Consider the following 23,450-nt stretch of genomic DNA (forward strand, 5'->3'; position numbering starts at 1 on the left):
TGATTGCATACATATTCTCTTCACGGTATAGGATATAAAATGAATTGATAAGTAATGTTTGTTGTAAATGTTACACCCAGAATTGTTATGGGTGTAAAACATATAAAAGTACTTCACTTCAGCCTTCACCCAACGCTTGGTAACACCTGTAGTGCAATCCTTCACCAGTGGTAAAAATACGCACTCACCAGAGGGATATGCTGTTTATTATTAGACCAGTGCTTTGTGTAAATGGCATCCAGCATCACCACTCTTGCTCCACAGATGCTCTATTCCACTCTACCAGGGGAACATACCTAGAGCTACACTGTGAAGGGCTAGAGGTCATGTCACCATTCTCTGCAGGTTTGGTGGCCCCTTATGTAAGTTTGAAAGTGGAATTTGTTTTTATACTGGATGATTTTAATGTATATTTGGGAATATTAAAATACTACACAATGAACAAAAATATTGTTTTTGGTTGGTGACTCAATGCTGATAACTCTGGTGCATTCCCCCGGTGGAGTGGAATAGAGAAGTCTGGTCCTGCCATCTGTGGAGTGAGTGGTAATGCTGGATGCCATTTATACAAAGCGCCTATTGCTGTTCTAGTATTAGACAGCATATCCCTGAGTGTGTATTTCTACCATTGGTGAAGGATTGCCACTACAGGTGTTTCCACGCATTGGGTGAAGGTTGAAGTGAAACACTTTTACTATATATGTTTTACACACGTAACAATTTGAACTGTTTATTTTTGTTCTGACAAACTTCAGTTTATGGTCCCATTTTTGTGGACACTTATTATTTTAGAGCTGCATTGTTGTTTTAATTTGGTGATTGGTGTACTATATATCTACATTTATTGCACGTGGCAGTTTACATTTCACTGAAGGAGCACTGAATTTATTTTACAATTTGCACAGTGTATGGATAGATTTTCCCTCACCTTTTGTTCTGGTAACAACTCTATGGGGTTAATTTACTAAAACTAGTGCAGCTCTGCATAGAAACCAATCAGCTTCCAGTTTTTATTTATTTTTTGTTAAATCTTAATTAAAGAATCTGAAGTTAGAAGCTGAATAAATCCACCCCTTTGTCTAAAAAAGGTGAATCACCCTACAAGGAATTTTCATTTAGTTCTGCTCTACCCAGAACTAAATGAAAAAAAAAAACACCTATACCGTACATACACTGAAAACCTAACTGTGGGCACATAGATTTTACTTGGTTCTGAGTTCTGAGTGAAAATAAATGTTACCGGTCTTCAATTGTAATACATGACCAAATTGTCTCGCAGTACAATACAATCGATATTTATTTACTTTCTGTTGGGTAGATGAGCTCCCGCTGTACTTTGGATATGATTGTTGTGGGTATAATAGACTTCAGAGCTGGCATTATTGTTTCCCCTCTCCTCTTGGCCATTCACAAAAGACACATCAACGGGGACCCCAGGTACAGCAGGTAGAGCATGATAGAGCTGTACTATAGGGCCGAAAGAAAAGTATTATGTGCGTACACACGGCTGGACTTTACGGCAGACTAGGTCTGATGGGATCAGTCCGTCAGACAATACGACCGTGTGTGGGCTAGTCGACCGTTTTTCGGGGGGGAAAAAATCAGACGGACCTAGAAATAAAACACGTTTCAAATTTTCCGACGGACTCGAGTCCGGACGAAAAACCCGTTTGATCTATATGCTAGTCCAATGGACCAAATACGACGCTAGGGCATCTATTGGCTACTGGCTATTGAACTTCCTTGTTTAGTCCCATTTACATCATCACGTTCAAAATGAACGGACTTTCGACTGGATAGTCCGATCGTGTGTGGCCAAGTCTGCTCTTTCCGAAAGTCCGTCGGACTTCCGCTGAAAGTCTGTCGGGAAGACCTTTGGACCTAGTCCGTCGAAAAGTCCGGTCATGTGTACGCGCCATTAGTTTTAACCCCCCTCACGGTCTTCCCGAGTCTGGCTCGGGGTGGAATTTTTGTACCATTAGCGGTAACCCCGAGCCAGACTCGGGACCGCATCGCTGGATCCAGGAGGAGGTTTACTTACCTTCTCCCTCGGATCCAGCGTTGTCTCCCTGCTGTACGAGCGAGCCATGCCTCGCTCGATCTATCACAGAGCCGATCTCCGTGCCCTGTGAGCGCTGCGACGCACGGGGACGGAGATCGGCGCCAAGTTCAAAAAGTGGAACACACAGTATACATACAGTATAATGTAATCTTACAGATTACATTGCTGTATGTAAATATTTCACATCCCCTTTGTCCCTAGTGGTCTGCCCAGTGCTCTGCATGCAGTTTTATATAATAAAAACTGTTCTTTATGCCTGGAAACTGGAGATTGTCCATAGCAACCAAACTGTCATTTTACATCAAAAATGGTTTTAGACCAGCTAGAAAACTGCAATAATAAATTAGAATCACTCGCAGAATTGAGCGATAGCGATTTGTGGGGAGATCCGTCATCAAATATTGAAAAGTAAGGACAGTGACAATTCTGCAACTGAGCAAATTTCAGTGTTTTTGATTTGATTTCATGATTGAATAATTTTTATTATTGTTATATTATTATTTGGTACAATTATTTATAGTTATTTATTATATTATAATTTATAATTTCATTTTTCAAACTTTATCATACCCGGGATGTCTGCTAGATTCTGGTTTGGACAGATTTAAGAGAGTTATTCCTAAGAATTACAGGACTACAATATAAAACGCCAAATTTTCATGCAAAATAATGGTACCGCTTTTAGCACCTAAAATCCGAAATAATCATATCGCCAGGGAGGTTAAAGTACCGTGAAGCCATATGTTTCGCCTGAGGATAGGTAACACAGGTAGCCGCCACATCTATAGACTAATAAGCTACAATATATACATTTTCTTTTTTTGTTTTGGGATTTAGCTCTGCTTTAAATATGCATGGATAGGGTACATAGTTCCCAACTGTCCCTGATTTGGAACAATGTCCCTCTTTCCCCTCATTTGTCCCTCATTTTGGTCTGATCCATATAGTTGCATATAAAATGCACTTTATACCTAAACATTTTCTTCAATTTCTAAATTGCTGGCCTTGTATATTTTAAAAGTCAATATAAAGGAATAGTAGTGGTAAAAAAAAAGCCCTTGTAGATTTAATACCTTTTTTTGGGTTAAATTCTCCTTTAGGGGTGTGACAGGGAGCGTGTTCAATGCCTACATATGTTTGTTGGTAGGTGTCCCTCATTCCCATCTCAAAATATTGGGGTGTATGAGGGTAGCATTCCCAAAGGTGACTTTTTTGTTTTACTTTTATGCTTGTAGAGTCTGGTCTTAATGTGCCAAAGGACTGATTACTCCCACTCCTCGAAAAATAGAACACTTTTGTTTTGTTATTTTCCATTTACCGAATAGCCTGCAACACTGTGGACCCTGTCCAAATTCAGGAAATGAAAACCTGAATACATTCGCCAAAGTCTGTAACTTGCCAGATGTCCGCAAATGCTTATGGTGATCTGTGCATCAGGCATTACGCTTGGTTAGAACTTTTTTTTCTTTTTTAATATATATAATTGTTTTAATAATTAATACAATATGCCCACTCAACCGTGTACTCAGGGGTTATGCCGATAAATATTTTAATTAATGTTGTAATATGACTTGAAATAGAGGCTGTTGGCTGCTACAATGCTGGCAGAGTGATAAGCACAACTTCTGTGGGCTTAGTGTGGCAGGAGCAGCGACAGCTCTACACGGCAATCAATATAAAGTGTCACTTCATTCAGGTTGCATGACACAATAGGTCCCTGCATTACACTGAGCGCACACACGTTGTAGAAGAAGCTGTGTGTTATTGGTTAGCTAGGATGCTTAGCATAATCACTTTGCTAGACTGTGGTTGAGGGGAGGTGATTATCACTGAGAACAGATGGGCAGGACCAAAGCGTTGCCAGATTCTGTGCAAGCTTCATGTACTGTAGGGCTCTTCTTTTTCTCCATCTGATTCCCTATGTGTTTTTATGTAACTGCTTTTACATGCCCTGTGAGGTTCAAATGAAAGTGGAGGCTGAGAGAAGACCTGGCGTGTCAGCTCAGAAATGCTGAGAATGGAACCTTATAAATACTTCTGCATGGAAGGGATGGGGCAGATTTTGTATTGTACAGTAGCCTCCCATAATGCATGAAAGGATTTATAAAGAACCTTAAATCCCTGGTCTGCATCTGTATCATTTTGTGGATTGTATTGCCTGTGACATCAGAAATGATTTTCTCGGATATGAGCACAGTTTCTGGATCTCCTAAAGTACATCCTCCAAATGGGACCAGGTATTACACTTTTCAGGTAGGTATGTTTGATGTTGTAGGCTTTAGAAACATTGTTGTTGTTTTATTCCTATTTATAATTCTTATGCATATGTAACTATATTTTATTTTTATTGTCTATGTGTAAATTTTATGTATTATGTAGATGATGGATTATTAGATTATTTTTTAGGTGCTGTTTATATGCTGTACTGGATTGCAATTAAAGATCAAAAAGTGGTCTTAAAGTGAAAGCAGTCGTATAAATCATAATTATTAGCTTTAAAAGGTGTCCTTATCAGGCATGATAACACGATTCTTAATTTACATTATCGTTATTTAAAATTAAGCATATAGGGTATTTTATATTCAGAGAGAAAAATAAAGCATTGTTAAGAAAAATAAATAAATAATGTGTGCTGTATTTATGATCAATGTTAACGCGTTCTTGAAGCTCTAATTTGTTGTTCTTGCACAGCAGGGGGCAGTGCCACCCTTGTAAGCGATCTAGGGCTTCAACAAGTTCAGGAGACCCCCTAACAGAGGGATTAGTACCTGCATTGTCACTATACATCTACATACTGAGCAGCAAAAATCCCATAATAGCTCTAATTTTATATACACAATTGCACTCAAACGTTGGCAGTACTTGGGTTCTGAATAAGCAGTTCTAAAAATGTAACAGAAAAAAAAAACTATTTTTACTCAGCCGCAGGATTATTCACTGGTAGAAATCCTTTATGACCGTGGAGAAGCAGGATAGACTAAAAATACAGTTCTTGTAGGATATGACGTTGTGTTGCCTGCTTTCTTAATGTATTGCTTATAAAGCGGTGTTGTGTTTATGTATGGCATACTAGCAACTAAAGGCTAGTACACACAATGGGGGTTATTTACTAAAGGAAACTCCACTTTGCACTGCAAGTGCACTTGAAAGCGCAGTGAAAGTGCACTTGGAAGTAAAGTCGCTGTAGATCAGAGGGGGACATGCAACGAAAATAAAAAACAAAATTTTAGCTTGCACATGATTGGATGATAAAATGAGCAGAGCTTCCCCTCATTTCAGATCTACCTCTTAGATTTAGAGCGACTGCACTTCCAAGCGCACTTGCAGTGGAAAGTGAATTTGCCTTCCGTAAATAACCCCCCAATGAGATTATCGGACGATTGATCGCCCGTTTATTTTTGCATGCTAGCCTTCATATCGAAAAGGAAGAGGTTACTAAAGTATGAAAATTCTCGTATGATAGATTAAAAATTCAGTAGTGTATTGTATTTTTCGGACGAAAACTGTACCAAATAAATGAAAATCATATGATCTGGTATCGTATAAAAAATTGTGTTTGTCCCTTGGCAAAATTTTCGGACTAAATCTGTGTACTAGCAAACAGATTATCGAATGATCGCTTCTAAATCTGTATTTTTTTGTATAATTCTGATTGTCTGTATGGGGCTTTAACATGTGTTTTAAACAATTTAGCTATTCAGCAGCTTATAGAACACTTTGGCTAAAATTCAGTGTAATATATTGAGAACAGTGGTGGACAGTGACCGGTTGCAACCCTTGGAAAATGGGTTTACAGTGTATGCGAGTAACATGAATGAAAGATGGTATTACATAATATGGGTAGGAACATGGATGGATTAAAACAGATTGGGGCTCTCGGTAGCAGCTTTGCCCCCCCCCCATCCTTTTGATTGATAGATGTATAAGTGTTGTACACAGGCACAGAGAAGCCATACCATTTGCATCACCTCTACTGGCTTGGCTGTATCCAAAGCCAATGGACTACAAGTGCATCCTGCCCTTTGACCATGCTATCCCCTGGTCTAGTGCATGGAGCATGACCATTCTAGCTGGTTCCCTGCACATCCACGTGGCCCTAGGCTTTCTGCCTAGATTGGCTCTGGGTAGGAGAACACCACTGGTATTTGCACTATATGTATGCAGTTATGCCTGTTCTTGTAACAAGCTATGTTACATATAACATGAGAAAACAACGATCATGCCTTTTAGGATCTAAGCTTCTCACAACGGAACCTTCTGGGCAGGATTAAGTGTCAATAAAGTTTTAACACTAATTCTGTAAAACTCAACTTCAAGCACACTGCTAAATACACAGTTTTAATACATTTGTGCTGTTTCAGCTGCAAAAAAAAAAATGTTTTATTGGTATCCATCCAGCCCTGAGAATTACACAGCTTTGCCCCACAGCACAACACTGTCTAGCAGAGGTTGGGACCTGATCTTGCTGTCTCTTTGATTTACTGGGCCTATGTGCACCTTGTTACTGGGCATAGTGGTGAGCATATATCCTTGTTTACCCTGCTGTGTCTTCTTATTAGTACGCTCTTTGCATTGCAGCTCACCTGAACTGGCTCCTTGTGCTGCTTCTCCCACCCCCACCAAAAAAAAGTTCTGCTGTACCGATTTTCGCATCTGATTTTCGCATCTAGAGGCTGATGCCATGTCAAAGACGCTTACACTGCTTTTGATATAACAAATTAATGTAATAATTTATTATGATTAGAAAGTTGGGATAACGTGTGCCTTTTTTATATATATCTTTTTAGGATTTAGCTTAACATAGTTTTAGCAGTTTACCTACAATGTTAATGCAAGACAATAAACCTTGCTTATAACTGCTAATATATAAATAGATATTTAAAACATACTGAGTGGAGCAGTAAATTCTTCAAGGATATATACATTAGAATGATGTGACACATAAAAGCACAAATGTCATTTTGTCTACTTGGCCTTGTTTAAAGAGAACTAGTCATGCCTACGTGTGTTATATACATTTTTCAGTATTGAATTATACAGATTTATTTATGGAAGATTTGCATGTGCCACCTTATTTAGCTTTATACTGACCATACGCAGCTTGAATTTTGGCCAATACTTGTTGGATTGGCTTAAATTTGAGCTGTGGCTGGCCACGACAGCACACTTAAAATGATAAATCAAAACAAGCAAGGGTGCAAATATGTTTGAACAAACGGTAACTGCATCTGAATGAATGAATGAAATACTTGTATAGCGAACAATGCGAACTGAATCGCCTCTAGGCTAATCAGATGCAACCACTGTTGAAATATTCTGACACCTGAAGAAGCTGTCATTGTCTGAATACAACAGTTACCAAGGGGAGATTCCTCTATCCATGCTGGATGGAGTTATCAAGGGATTTCTAGAGAGAAATCCAAAATTGTATTGTTAGTCTTACTTTTTCTGTCTAAGTTAGTTAGGAAGAACAGTTCGCCCAAATTGACATGCTATAGATGATATGTCTGCTTCCTTAACTTAATTCAAGTTTATATATGCATTATGGTTACATATACATAGTTACATAGTAGGTGAGGTCGGAAAAAGATACAAGTGCATCAAGTCCAACCTACTGTATGTGTGTGATTATATGTCAGTATTACCTTTTATATCCCTGTATGTTGTAGTATTTCATATCATTGCAGTTGTTGACATTCCTCTTAACTACGGCTCCTATTTGACACACAATTCTGTACTATTCAGAAGTGGTTGACAATGTGCGGGATTAGGCAACAACTGTCAAGCCTCAAGTCACTTCTGTTTTACTTCTGTTAAGCTGAAGAGTTACACTTTGATAAAGTAAAGCTAAATAATAGGGCAGTTTATAAACCTTACATAGCAACCCTTTGTATAAGTGTGAAACTGTTCTTGGGCTTGGAAAAATAACAGAAATTTTAACTGTCTGACTTACAACAGGGCCATCTGTAATGCTGTAATCAAGGGCTTCTGCAGGTCTGGGCACTATGACGAGGTGGGTAACAAGTGGGTAATGAGTGGGTCTTCAGTTCCCCCGACTGCTGTATTGCATATGTGGGAAATACCAGCCCTCAAGAATAATTTCAGAGTCTAGGAGAAAATACTGTCTATCAGGCTCTCATATTAGCTTTTGATGGCCACCATAACCAAAGGCTGGGCAACAGGGAAAAGTCCAACTTTGAAGTGACTGTACAAATAATTGCCATCTGCCAATCTTTGCTCGCTATTAAAAATATTGGTTGCTTGGTCCTCCATTTTTAAGTGGAAACGATGGATAAAATAACATGTGTTACAGAAAAACTATTAGAGCAAAATCCTAGCATAGGCTTTTTTTAATTGTGGGTTTGTAAACATTAGTGAATGTGACCTTTCATGAGGTGAATCCCATGGCCTTACCCCTGCTCTGTCCTTCAATATCACTGTTTCTATTTATGCTGGATAATACAGCACTCGCTTTACTATCAAACTCTGCGGCTCTCATACACAGAAGGGATATTGTCATTTGTAAACCCCGCCGTCTCCTTGGCCTTTGACAGAATGAAACATAATACACAACGTTCTGTAAAAGGCCAAAGGAAGACAGAGTGTACACACAACACTATCCCTTCTGTGTATCAGTGCCCCAGATCTTAAATCCACCTCCTATCTAATCATAAAGAAACACGTTACTCAAAAAGTGGAGTTAAATGCCTGCAAGGCCTTTTATCATAAACAACATACAAAATTAATAATAAAAACATAATATTAAAGATTTTGCCGTTTGATTGTCAGCCATCAATTAGCTTAAAGCAGTTGTAAAAATAATTTTTTAATCTAAAATAATAAAGATGTTTTACTTAAATGCTCTGATTATTGTTATTGCCCAGAGCGACCCCAAACCTCATTTTCTGGGGTCCACCACCAGCGCTGTCCACTCCTCCTCATCTATGTCTGCCCCCATACCAACCCACTTGCTATTGGGGCACACCCATGAGTGAGCTCCAGCATGGCTTGGCCCCGCCCCTGCTTCCTCTTCACATGATTTGATCGACAGCAGAAAGAGGCAATGGCTTGCACTGCTGTGTCATGCGAGGAGAGGAACACAGACCAGTATCGCTGCAGGCGAGTACAGCGCTAGATCAAGCTATAGGGAGGTAAGGGGGTGATACAATTACTGGGACTTTTGTAAATTTAAACGTTTTTTTTTACCTAAATGCATTCACTGCATTAAGGTAAAAAAACTTTTCATAGTAGCTTCTCCCTGCCCCCCCAAATGCTCACCTCAGACCGATCTTGGTTCAGCACTGTGCACATCTGCAGCAGCTTTTCTACCCTGTCTGCTCTTTCACAGGCTTGGCTGAGAGCAGTGGCAGCCATGGGCCTCTGCTGATGTCAGTCAAAGCCTGTAAGCAGATAGTGGGAGGTGGGGACGAACCAGGCTGTGTGTCTGAATAGACGCAAACAGCTTGGCTCAGGATCAAGCATGCATGAGTGCCCCATAAGAAATGACTTCCTATGGGGGCACTCGATGGGGTGGGGTAAGAGCTCGGAGGGCTGGCGAGGGACCTGAAAAGCAGGGGCTGCATTGTACAGAGCAGGTAAGTTTGACATGTTTAAGGCTTTACATTCATTTTAATGCAGGAAATATATTAAGGTATAAATGTCCTGCTTTTAGAACTGCTTTAATCTGCTATAACCACAAACCTAGAGAATAAAATTATTTTATGTTCATAAGGAAACCATTTGAATTTCCTTTTGTAGTAAAGTCATAGATAGGGCAGTCACATACAAGACAAGTGGGGAAAAAAGCAGGAGCACTCATTATCAGATTGCTTATGTACTATGGTGCAATAGGTCTAAATCTGGATGTAGATGGATCGAAATGTGTTCAGCAGGAACCAGACGAAAAAAAAAAAGGAAAAATCTTTGGCCAGCTTAGGTAGGAGAAATGATAATATTCACTTTCAGAGTTACAGTTTTTAGAGTTAGTTGTATTTTATAGTTAAAAATGAACGAAATCTAATTTTCTCTTACGCTCACAATGGCTTGCTAGAACACACAGTAAATAAGAACTGCCAAATGATTTAAGTATATTTGCACCGATTTGCATCTGCTTCTTCAACATAACATACAAATGCTAAATCTAAACTCCAAATTACAAATGTTATGTATACAGCTTTTAAATCCTTAAATGCAGTGGCTGCATTCATTTCTCTTTTTTCCCCTTTTCCTCTTAGTTTTTTTTTTTCTTTATTTTGACCTAGTGATCATGCCAGTAACACGTTTCCTATCTTAGGGTGTCTCCTCCATGGAGGAGCAATGGAGCCTCCTTTAGACAGCAGCATTGTCAATCTGGGGAGAGGGTAGGGGTGCTCAGAGAAGGCAATCCCCACTCTCCTGTAGGGTCTTTGTTGGCCTGCATAAATAGTAGTGACTAGTAAACAGCACAGCAGCACCTTCCTTCCCCAGGATGGTGGTCATAGTTACAGAATTGTTGGCCCAACTGCCTAACTATTTGGGACCCAGAATATGAGAACCCTCCCATGACAACTCTGTTCACAAGTGGCACAGCTATAAGTTCTCAAACTACAGGCCCTGGGATTACCTTAGAAAAATCTGAGGCAGATCTTCAGTTAAAATGTATGCAGTGACAGAAGAGATACAAGGAATCCCCTTGTCACTAATATATCACCTGAGTTAGAGCAGAATGGCTGTGGTGCACTTCTGATGTAGAGAGGGAAAATGCAAAATGTGGGTAGAAGGGTGGCATTGACTATGCAAGGGCATACAGTTTCTTGCTACGTCTTTGTACCTTGCTTCAAATTTCATGCCATGTTTCCATGTATTTCAACCATTAATATGGGTTTGCTGAGACATCTGCATTCACCTGTGCTGAACTCTGAAGTCAGGTTTTAAAAGAAATTGACAGTGCCAGCTGCCATATTTCTATCTCTACGTGTTCACTATAAAGATTGGTAACCACATTTGTAGAAAAGTATTTAATGTGGACCAATCAGTAACTTTTAATATCTGCATAAATACATTCCTGACATGTTGCAATGTACAGCAAACATACCATATACTTAAAAAACAAAAAAAAAAAAATCAACATTTTATCATTAAACAGTTTCTGAGCCTCCTATCAAGTGTCTCTGCCTAGATTGAGGAATCTAGGAGAAGAATTTTGCTGGTCTGCTACAGTCAGGAAGAAGCATGTCCTCTTTTGACCATTCTCCTATGATCACTCAAACTGTACATTAGACATGGGCGCCATCAAAAAATTTGAATTGTTTCGTTCCGTATGAAAAAAAAAAAAGTTTTTCGTAATTCGTGTACGAAATTCAAATCGGATTCGTACGATATAAGAATTTTCGTTAGATTCGTAAAATTTTCGTTAAAATAACGAAAGTTCGTTATGATGAATTTATCATAATGAGGGGCTCCCACTATCCCTGTGCTGTGCTGACTTCCTGGGTTTTTAACCTTTCGTTTCGTTAACTTTTCATAAAAATAACGAAAGTTCTTTATGATGAATTTATCATTATGAAGGGGTTCCCACCATCCCTGTGCTGTGCTGACTTCCTCTGATTGGTGAACAAAACACCAGTCATGTTTCTGTTAATTTGGATCCGAAATTCGTTAATGAAATTTCATATTTTGTATGAAACTCGTAAGCATAGAAATTCCCAAAGGGTTCCCATCATCCCTGTGCTGAGTTCCCAGGTCTGTACACCCGCTGTGCCCATTATGAGGGGTTCCCATCATCCTTGTGCTGAGTTCCCAGGTCTCTACACCCGCTGTTCCCATTATGAGGGGTTCCCATCATCCCTGTGCTGACTTCCTGGGGTTTTAACTTTTAGGTTCGTTAACTTTTTGTTAATTACAAATTTTCGTTATGAATTTGCGTAAACGAATTTTCGTATTTTGTACAGAATTTGTATGCATAAAAATTCGTATTTCGGATTCGTACAAATTTCCGGAAATTTTAGTTTCGTACGAAACTAATCACACATGTCTACTGTACATTAAAGTGTTACTAAATCCACAACAGTAAAAACTGTCTGTATATGGAGAACAGTATGTTTGTTATACTCACAATGGAACTTAAGGGGTTAATCCGCTGCATTGTGTAAAAAAGCTCTTTGATCCTGTATGCACAGATCCTCCCCCTCTTGTAGGGTCTCTCTGGGCAAGGTCAGATAAGACAGTCAGAGTGGTCTCCCTGCACATGCTCAGTTTGGTCTCTAATGCTGTAGACCAGTGATGGCGAACTTTGGTACCCCAGATGTTTTGCAACTGCATTTCCCATGATGCTCATGCACTCTGCAGTGTAGTTGGGCATCATGGGAAATGTAGTTCCAAAACATCTGGGGTGCCAAGGTTCGCCATCACTGCTGTAGACAATATTTCCTTGTTGAGCTGAGCTAGTCAGGTCACATGATATTGACGTCAAACATTTGGGCATGTATACGGATCCTAAATGACAGCCCAGTCCCTCCCTCCTCCTCCATGCCCAGTAACTAAAATAGAACACAGTGGGTGGGATGTCACATCTTGATTGATGGATGGATCCGCCTCCCATAACATTACCAGGACGCAGGCTATAGTGTAAATCTTCTCCTAACTGAACACTCAGCATTCGGGCAGACCCTGCAGTTTATCACTAACCGTGGTATACAGATCAGCCAAAAAGGTATATAGTGGCAGCATTTTAATGTAAAAAGAAGATTTACAAGCTGTGGGCACTGCGGGGGGGGGGGGGGGGGGGAGGGGCATATGAACTAATTTCATTTTACTGGGATTAGTAACATTTTAAAGTTTGCTTAAAAGTCACAAGGTAAGAGACTGCAGTAGACAAATTGTTGTGTGTGAAATTTGCAGGAGTACCACAGACACCAATGTTTATATAATGGTGTCTTGGGAAGATCTTGGCACAGAAAGGAAGGAGATGCTAACCATCGATAAGACCTGAAATGAGATGACACTCCCCTCATGGAAAGAGTTGAGGAATGTGTGTAAAACAAAAAAAATAAAAAATAAATAAATATATATATATATATATATATATATATATATGTGTGTATATGTGTATTCTCTGCCTCTAAAAGCCTATGTGTGCATGGACACATGGGCTAACATGCAGGGGCATTTACAGGCAAAAATAAAATGCCAGACATTGCTAACAGAAGCGTTAAAAATGTCCAGTACGCATGCAGCCAAAATATACCTTTTCTTCACAAAACTGTCACAGTGACAGTTTTCCATGATCTGAAAATATTTATTCAAGTGCTATGATGTGAGATTTACTGGCAGGCACACTTGTATGGCAGTAATTTTTTTATTTTTTTTCCTTAACAGTTTCTATAATTAGAGTAATTGTGGCTCAGCGAGGCTGATTTGCTGTGTATACACCTCTAGGCTTCCCATGGGTTTTTTTTTTAATTTATTTTTTTATACTGGCTCAAAAGTGCAGAAACAGTAGATGGTAGGGGTTTTCAACTTTGAAAAAGCAAACGTGTATATTTCACCCACAGAGTTAGAGAATTTTTTTTTTTTTTTGTGTTTCCCTTTAAAGTGCACCTTTCCCTTCCTTCCCTAAAATTCACAGCAACATGCATCTCTGCATGCAGATGTGAAATCATCTAACACCAGTTTAAAAAAACATTTTTTTTGCTTTTATCTACCTTTTTTGGTTTCCACTTCCTGGTTTCTGTGAAAGTAATGTAGGCACCAGCTGCATAGATGCCCCACGTTAAGACATTGTCACCAATTACCTTCAGGGAGATCAACATTTGTAAATTGTGAAATCTCTGCAGTATTTTCACATTGCGTATGCGTCAGATAAAGCGTACAAAAAGTTTATAAAATAGCGGTAAGGGGGCCCAGGCAATGCAGAAGTCGAAAAAAAAAACTTAAGAAAAAGTCACATGAACATAGTGAAATATACTTGTACATGCTTTCTCATATTTTTGCCGGTGTTATAGAAGGTGGTGAAACTTCTCTTTAATCCACATTTTTATGTTATGAGTACAGATAATGTCTAAACATATGTACTGTACATTACATACCTGTACAGTTAAACCTTGGATTGTGAGCATAATTTGTTCAAGAAACATGCTTGTAATCCAAAGCACTTGTATATCAAAGCAAATTTCCCCATAAGCAATAATGGAAACTCATATGATTCCTTCCACAACCATTTATTCATAAGTCCTTCAGTTTATAGTCCATATAAAAAAGATTATAGCAATGCGATAGGTTGTTTAACCATAAAATGTCCATCCACAAATGGAAACCTCAACAAGGGGATTAGAAGCAAAATCCAACAGGAGCTACAGAGTATAAAAGAGAAAAGAGGTGCCTCTAAGTGTAGCAATATTTTGCTAAATGTTGTACCTTCATTAAATGTAACCATATTGCGCCTCTCGTCTCTTTTATACTCAGTTGTTACGTGACGCTACATGTATATCAAGACAGCACTTGTATATCAAGTCAAAATTTCTAAAAAAAAAAATGCTTGTCTTGCAAAACACTCTCTAACCAAGTTACACTCAAACCAAGGTTTTATTGTAAACACTGAGCCCATTCATACTCTGCAATATGTTAACGCACTACCTTATTGTGCGATAAGGTAGGTTGTATAAGGCAGCCCATTAATTTATTTATTTATTGTCAAAATGTGTGAGTTGTTCACTACTGTAATGTGTTTCGGGGGTGCAAATAGGATCATCAATACATAAAATTGTCCATGTTTGCGGATGATAGTCTCTTTATCTTAGACCCCATAAGGACAATGCCTAATATAATGGCGAGAATAAATATCTATGGCATGCTCTCTGGCTTTAACCCTTTTGCTGCTGGGCCCAGCCCCCCATTCTTCACTTCAATTGGCTGGATCATGTTTGCTATTATTTACCTGTTTGCTATTTTGCACTTGCAGCTTTCAATGCTGGTGAAACTATATATTTTCTGAAAGCAGGGATACTGTAGAATTAAAAATGATGCTACTAATGTTGTAGGTCCCATGAAAGTTGCACAAATGTTTATATACACTATATATATATATATATATATATATATATATATATATATATATAGTGTATATATATTTTATATAGCAGGGATGCTGTAGAATTAAAAATCATGCTAATAATGTTGTAAATACACTAAAATCATTATTAGCGCACACAAATACAAGATATATTTCAAAATTCTTGCCTAAAGTCTAAAAGATAACTATTACTGTTTTTGTATTAAATTATAATTTTCTATTATATTTTCTGCAACACAAAAACTAGATTTTACACAATCTTTTATGGAATACAATTCACACATCGTATGATATAATATTTTGCTTTCAATACCCACCTCTATTCACCCTAGGTTTTCAATTTATAACAGGCATGTCCAAAGTCCGGCCCGCGGGCCAATCGCGGCCCGCGGTCCGGTTTTGAACGGCCCGCCTGGTTATTTAAACATATACATCTTTTGTAGCCCCCGGCGATCTCCCAGCGCCGGGGTCACAAAAGATATATAGTCCTGCTGCCTCAGAGGGAGGAGGCAGGACGAGTGCCATGCACACAGGAGGAGAATTTCCTGTTTACACGGCAGCTGTAATAGGAAGTACCATCTCTGCCATTGGACGACTGTTCTGTCCATCAGAGGAGGCGGGACTTTCTCTTAAAGGGGCCGTTGTGTAAACAGGAAATTCTCCTGTAGGATGTGTTTGGCTCTCGTCCTGCCCTCCATGGCTGCACTGATGGTAATGGTGGCTGCATTCCTGGCAATTGCAATTGTGGTGCTGCATTCCTGGCAATGGTGAGTGAATTCCTGGCAATGGTGGGTGCATTCCTAGCAATGGTGGGTGAATTCCTGGCAATTGTTGGGCTGCATTCCTGGCAATGGTGGGTGCATTCCTGGCAATGGTGGGGCTGCATTCCCGGCAATGGTGGGTGCATTCCTGGCAATGGTGGGTGCATTCCCGGCAATGGTGGGGCTGCATTCCCGGCAATGGTGGGGCTGCATTCCCGGAAATGGTGGGGCTGCATTCCCGGCAATGGTGGGGCTGCATTCCCAGCAATGGTGGGGCTGCGTTTCCGGCAATGGTGGGGCTGCGTTCCCGTCAATGGTGGGGCTGCGTTCCCGTCAATCGTGGGGCTGCGTTCCCGTCAATGGTGGGGCTGCGTTCCCGTCAATGGTGGGGCTGCGTTCCCGTCAATGGTGGGGCTGCGTTCCCGTCAATGGTGGGGCTGCGTTCCTGGCAATGGTGGGGCTGTATTCCCGGCAATGGTGGGGCTGCGTTCCTGGCAATGGTGGGTGCATTTCTGGCAATGGTGGGGCTGCATTCCCATCAATGGTGGGGCTGCATTCCCATCAATGGTGGGGCTGCATTCCTGGCAATGGTGGGGCTGTATTCCCGGCAATGGTGGGGCTGCGTTCCTGGCAATGGTGGGTGCATTTCTGGCAATGGTGGGGCTGCATTCCTAGCAATGGTGGAATGGTGGGGCTGCATTCCTGGCAATGGTGGGGCTGCATTGCTGGCAATGGTGGGGCTGTATTGCTGGCAATGGTGGGGCTGTATTGCTGGCAATGGTGGGGCTGTATTGCTGGCAATGGTGGGGGTGCATTCCTGGCAATGGTGGGTGCATTTCTGGCAATGGTGGGTGAATTTCTGGCAATGGTGGGTGCATTCCTGGCAATGGTGGGGCTGCATTCCTGGCAATGGTGAGTGAATTTCTAGCAATGGTGGGCGCTGCATTCCTGGCAATGGTGGGTGCTGCATTCCTGGCAATGGTGGGCGCTGCATTCTTAGCAATGGTGGGCGCTGCATTCCTAGCAATGGTGGGCGCTGCGTTCCTAGCAATGGTGGGCTCTGCGTTCCTGGCAATGGTGGGCTCTGCGTTCCTGGCAATTGTGGGTCTGCAGATGGGCACTGGCCCTTATTTTTCTTCACAGTTCTTTATTTAAAATTTTTTTTTTTTTTTTCCTGAAGCTTCCCTCTTAAAGTGAAGGTGCGTGTTATACGCCAATAAATACGGTGTATCCAAATAATACACTTGAGTTCATCTCTTCACCACACACAGCCACAAAGGCAAGAGAATTATTGTTGGGCAGTGTATTAGTGCTCGGACGAACAGACTTAGACCGAATTTTAATGATTCAAAGAATGTCAGGCAAAATGGTCGGCCCTCACGCATGTTCAGTTCATCAAATCTGGCCCTCTTTGAAAAAAGTTTGGACATCCCTGATTTATAACTTCAATTATCCTTCAAACCTATCCAAATGGGAATGCCCCCAACCAACACTCAAGCAAAAAGAGAGAAAAAAAAGGGGGAAAAAAAATTGGGTTCCACCTCGACCCAAGTCTATTCAGTCCTGAAATCATGCCCATATTTAACACAGCTCTCTGAATTTAAAAGCTAAACAGAAAGGTCACCAAGGGGACCACATCAATCATGTGAGCAAATCACAGTGGTCAAGTGATAGGGAAGCCGCAACACCTCCTGGGCATTAAAAAGCACTACTCGGGCAGCCGGGACCCAGAGTTAAGAGGTTAAAAAATAATTTGCTGCCTTAAACTCAACTCATGTTAAAGCCTAAAATAAGGCATGTTAAAGAAACATCGGCACCTTACCTGTTCAAAGCAAAGTTACAGTATGGTTACCATTTATTTGTTTATTATAAGTACTTATATAACACCAACAATTTACACAGTGCTTTACATATAGTATACTGTATATTATACATTCACATCAGTCCCTGCCCTCAAGAAGCTTACAATCTAAGGCCCTTAACTCACATTCATACTCTACATATACACATTATGGCCAATATAGACAGGGATGTGGCAAGAAACCAGAAAACCTGGAGGAAACCCACGCAGGCACAGACAGAGCATGCAAACTCCAGGCATCTGTGAAAATTCATTTTGAATGGTGTATTGCCTTAGAAAAATGGTTATATGCATGCTTAAAGCGGTTGTATATCTCCTTAACCTGTATGGTTTAGGAGATATTCCCCTGGAAATGAGCCGCTGATTGCAGTGGCGCATGCACACAGGGGTTTCTCGGCTGGAAACCCGGCAGACGCCGGACCCTCCCGGAAAGAAATCTCCCACGCACATGAGCAGGAGTGATGATATTGCCGCTCCAGCCACTCACAGCGACGGAGCTGCGATATCCGGAACACACACTGAGGGAACATGTCAGCTCCCTTAGCGAGTATCGGGCAAGATGATGGGGCCTCGTTCTAAGGTAAGTATTTCATAATGAGCTAGTATGTGGTGCATACTAGCTCATTATGCCTTTTCCCTTGCAGGTATAAAAAAAATAATAATAATTTTCAGCGGGTTTACTACTACTTTAATCATGTTTGGGTGTGTTACCAGTCAATTCAAAATGAATGGGCTGCCTTGACGCAATGCACATTAATACGTGATATATTGAATATGAGCCTGTGTGCGTCAATGTACTGTAAAGATGTAAATGAGAATTGTAAGTTTTTTGCATTGGGATGTGTTAGCAGCTCAATCAACATGAATAGGCTTCTGCGACACAATACACCCTAACACATTGGAAAGTGTAATGCACCATAGCACAAGACTAAATTTGTGACTCCAATCTAAAATGTAAGTGTGTACAATGATAGGGGTGTTTGTGTATTTTTTATCAAGTTATTTATAACCCTGATACCTTATGCTGGAGAAGGAAATGGAGGGCAGAGAGTCATTGGCTTCCTTCTTCCCTGGTACCCAGCACTGCACTGAACTCAGAAAACCTCATAAGTTTGCACTGATTTAGTATTCTAGTGATTGGCTGGATGTGATCAGCAGCTTATTAGCCACCAATAGTTTCCCTTCATGATTTTATGCAGTCTTGGGCACCATGTGTCTTTGGGTTCATGAGATTAAGAACCCTGACACTTTTCTGACACTGATCAACACCATGCATTTTCTTGGTCTCTCATTAAAAAGTATTAAAATCAAGAACAGCTGAGCCATCTCAATTTTCAGATCAGCAATGGCAACCCCAATAAACCGCTCATGACAGAGTCACTTTAAGCTGACTACACATCTGAATCTACTGATCATAAATGAACAATAGAACATGTATAAAAAAGGAATTTATAATAAAGCATGTTTGGTTTAGCATTGTTTTCAGAGGAATTGTTGCGCATCACTCATGAGCAAGCTGCCATGTTGCTTTTGCACAACCTACACAGAGGTATTGGAATACTGGATCCATGCATGGTCATGGGTCACCTAGCCTTGTCATGAAGGGGCCAATTTAGGTTTTGCTTGCTGAAATTAGTTGTTGTAGAGTTTATCTCTATATCATTTGCATTCATTATCACGGGTTAAACGGTACACTCCCACCTACAGGATGTTTGATAGATACAGTATGTAATCATTGACTAACTATATTTCAATGGGATTATGAAGTTTCTTCTCTTCATACACTACTGGCTGCACCATGGCGAGAAGTTTTTGCGTTTGTGAAGTTGTGTTGATTGTGAATGATTGGAAATGTTTTTTAGTACTCTGGAATTCTGTGCTTTGTTCAGTAGGAATGGCAAGAGGTCCTGTTTGAGTATATCAGAAATGCAGCAAACAATGCAGTGAAAACCAATGTTTGTACGTTATGATGGGTTTTACATCGTAGAAAATACAGATTACTTTGCAAATATATCAACAGCTGCATTAAAGTGTAGTGGTGAACTGCAAACAGCAATATACTTTTTTTTTTGGTTTGTTTCAAAATCCAAAGTTATTTAAACTAACAGCGCTATGCATTATAATTCTGTAGGAAAAAGCTCTGTGACATCATTTTAAAATGATGCATACAAATTAGTTTACAGCAGCCATGTACTGGACTACATAAAAGTTAAATTATCAGTTCTAGCGAGCTGTCCCTGCAAACTTTTAGATTGGTCAAAGACCAAAAGCCAGTGTGGAATATTTCTTCTACCGGAAAGTGAATTGCAAATAGGAAGAAACATATTAAAGCAGAAATGCATACCAAACCTAACCATTATACATTTTGGATAAAATGTACTGTATAATGGTTAGAATTTTTTGTCAGGTCCATATTACTATCTTTGACCCCAGATGCTCACTTGTTTCAGTATGACAGCAGGACAACAAAGGAAAGAAATTAAATCCAGCAGGACAGGAACAAAGGGATGGTGGTTAAACCCAAAAAAGGCACTGACCTTTGGGCTTCATTAGGTCTGCACCTGAAATAAAGGGAACTAACAAAAAGCTGAATCTTCTGAATTGGACCAGACTGTCACATTGCATTTACCCATTTTGCATAATATTTTCTAAAAGAGAAGTGCTGTGTTTTAATTGCTTTGATGAAATTTACACAAGGGACTGGAGCTCAGAGACTTCAGTGATGAGATGCAGCTGAATTATTGTCAGAATTCTGAACCTTTTTAATATGACATGCAGTGGGGATAAGTGACTTCCAAAATATTACAAAAAAAAAAAAGTCACAACAGTTCTGCCAAACCTGATTAATTTATTTCCATTACTCCCACACAGTTCGAATTTTGTTTTTAAACTACATACATATGCATAACTGAAACCACTATTTAACCAATTCAGCTCCCATATATAGTGTGACCGTGTGAGGCCCTGCCACTGCGAAAATGATTTTTAAATGGACACAGGGTTTGCACGTGTGCTGAGTGTAGGGAGCTGCGTGGGGAAACGTTTTTTAAAACCTACCCTGGACTTTGGTTTTTCCCAGATTGGGCTCTGTAGTTTGGAGATTTGGAAGTGCTTTGGGAAGGAAGAAATCTCCAACTCAGCATCCGGGTCTTGTAGAAGACATGCAGGCTGAGAGTGCACAGCACTAATAGGCTTGGGCATAGTTCAGGGCTCCCATTAGAAGACAGGTATACTCCATCTAGGAGACAGGTGGGCTCCACCCAAAAGCCAGGAGGTCTCAGGCTAGGAGACAGGAGGGCTTCTGATGAGTCTCTGGAGATCCCCTATTAAGAGGCCAGGGCATGGGTCCATGCAGCAGGGTGCTGCACCTATATGCTGAGAGCCAGAAGAACTCAGGGAGCCAGGAGAGTTGTGTAAGACAGTCTGAGGGACCAATCAAAAGCCAAAAGACAAGGTTTGGCAGTGGCGCTATTGAAGAGAGAGCCAGGTGATTCTGTGTTGTTTTTGACCATGTTCGTTTTGATGGTGAAAAGCCCTGTATGGGAAACCCTGATGTAAGGACTTTGCATTAATTTTTAAATAAAAAATGGCCCGACAAGTCCTTAACTTTAGATCCTGACTCATATGGACACCACTGAAGTAAACACCACAAATATCACAATAGTTATGTGTGTGTAGCATGCTCAAAGTACACAGCTAGTTAGTTAAACTTGTGCAACGTTCAGAGACGTTTATCATTTTTTTTGTTACATATGATTGTTGATTAAAGGAAATAGTAGCAATGATAAACTAAGCCCATTGCTTGTATTGTTTATGTTCAAATTACAATTTTCATGAGTGGTGGTTGGAAATTAGATAACTTTACTTGGTTACTGACAGGCACATACCGCAGATGTTTTTTTTTGGCTGTGCTTAGGTGACATTCATGGAAATACTGATTTCTACCAGGGTCATCGACTGCAGTTTGTGGGTCAGTCATAGGTATCATATTTGTAGACCTTTTTTCTGCACAAATGGTGTCAACGTGTCTTTAATGGCTATCTATGTGTAGGGGTATTGGAAACTATCAGAAAATCAAGTACTTTTAAAAATTGTGAGAAAAGACTTTAAGTTCTGAAATGTTATGTCTTAAGATAGTGGTTTTGCAAGGAATAGTAGCTAGGCAGAACCTTTTCTATGGTTTAACTGTGGTTATAGAGAAACCACCAGATCAGCCCATGAGAATTAAAAGTGAAGCAACAGCGCAACTGGCTGAACAAGTTACATGTTGCACCCTAAATAGGTCATAGTTTGGATTTCTCATCACTTTCAGCCCTGGTGACAATGGTTACCAGGGCAAATAGAGAGGTTGAATCTGCCCAATAGGGACACAGGCAACAAGAAAATCAGAATTTCCAATATTACTTCACAAACTACAAAAAAGTACAAAAAAAAAGGAGAATGTAGGCTTTAGAAATACCTATACTGCAGTAGTGCCAGAATCACAAGACCATTGTTCAAAAAACAATCTGCCAAGTAAAACAATTCACATACACAGTACGTGTTTAGCAATTTGCATGGATTTCAGCTTAATGCTTGCCTTCACAGTTGCCTGCAGACAGAAGTATATGCTGTATATGATATAGCGAGAATATTATGCCATTGTTGGGGTTACACAAGTCTATACAGACTAAGGAACTGTTATGCTAACTGAAAATAGTTTGTCTACATACAGCACTGCCTACAGGACAATCAACCTGGGATCTGAGAAAACCTCTTTGATTCACTTGTGTATGACAATATGATCAGCTTCTTTGGTAGATAGCCAGGCAGTACTTTTTTCTTTTCTTTTTTTTTTACAACAAAAGGTCTCAATCACAGTTATGTAGTATTAGTTCTGTTTAATGTATTCAGTAAGTGAAAGTCAAGCAGTTTCTACGCAGAATACTAAAGAAGTACATGCATATTAATGAAATCCAGATTAACGGTTTTTGTAGCTGGGCAACTGTCAACGCCAAAGTGAAAAACATAAACACAGCTGAACCACTTCATAACCTTTTGGAAACAAAATTGACATATTCAAGTGATATTAATTAATCCATTCTACATAGGAATATGTATGTGTCTGCAACTTTTAATAGCTTTTGGTTGTGATGTTGGCGAGAGAATAAATGTTAATATATGGAAGTATAGCTATTTAATTAGACCTACATTTTTATTTTTTTGGGGAGTAGTGACTGTGATAGATGAAACCTTTAACTCTTCCATGCAATATTGCCTAATTTAATAAGTCTATTGTTTCCCAAAAACTATAGGAGGTTCTGGGTGTTTGCAGAGAACTGGTTACCAAGCTGCTCACCCCGTGGTCCTTATGTTAATTTGTCTATCCCCTCTATCTACCATTTAGGTTTTGTGGATACTTGGCCACTAAGTGCATAGGTGGTAGAGGCAAAGTGCAGATTAGTTTTCCTCTTGTTCTAAAAATAAATAAATACAGGAAATCACCCCGGGACTTTAAATTAGATGAATGTGGTTACCCAACAATTGACAGAGTAAATAGTCTCAGAATTTATTAAAATTGTCATGCAAACATAAACAACATGAATGATAGCCAAGCCACTGAAATTATACATACAGTAAAACATGGATTTACACGTATTATGGTATAAAATGAAAATTGCAAAGTACACAGGCATGAAAAGTAACCCAATGCATTTCACAAGACCATACTCGCTTCAT

At 39.9% G+C, this 23,450-nt stretch overlaps 1 protein-coding gene across 19 annotated transcripts in view; it reads left to right on the forward strand.

Annotated features, from left to right (window-relative positions):
- The window catches only part of PPFIA2 (PPFI scaffold protein A2), a 588,582-nt gene that overhangs the window by 142,996 nt on the left and 422,136 nt on the right, over window positions 1-23,450 (forward strand). For 2 of the 19 annotated variants that reach the window (XM_077471922.1, XM_077471926.1), the window contains exon 1: window positions 3,906-4,315. The exons of 15 other annotated variants lie outside the window; for them this stretch is intronic. In XM_077471922.1, the coding sequence (XP_077328048.1) occupies window positions 4,154-4,315 (162 nt within the window). In that variant the 5' untranslated portion in view covers window positions 3,906-4,153. Of the gene's footprint in view, window positions 1-3,903; window positions 4,316-23,450 lie in introns of those variants that run through there. 2 more of the 19 variants (XM_077471919.1, XM_077471923.1) reach the window with 2 other exon arrangements.

The sequence above is a fragment of the Lithobates pipiens genome, unplaced genomic scaffold, assembly GCF_037356315.1.
Source record: "Lithobates pipiens isolate NorthernLeopardFrog02 unplaced genomic scaffold, aLitPip1_a1.2 Scaffold_8, whole genome shotgun sequence".
Classification (NCBI taxonomy): Eukaryota; Metazoa; Chordata; class Amphibia; order Anura; family Ranidae; genus Lithobates; species Lithobates pipiens.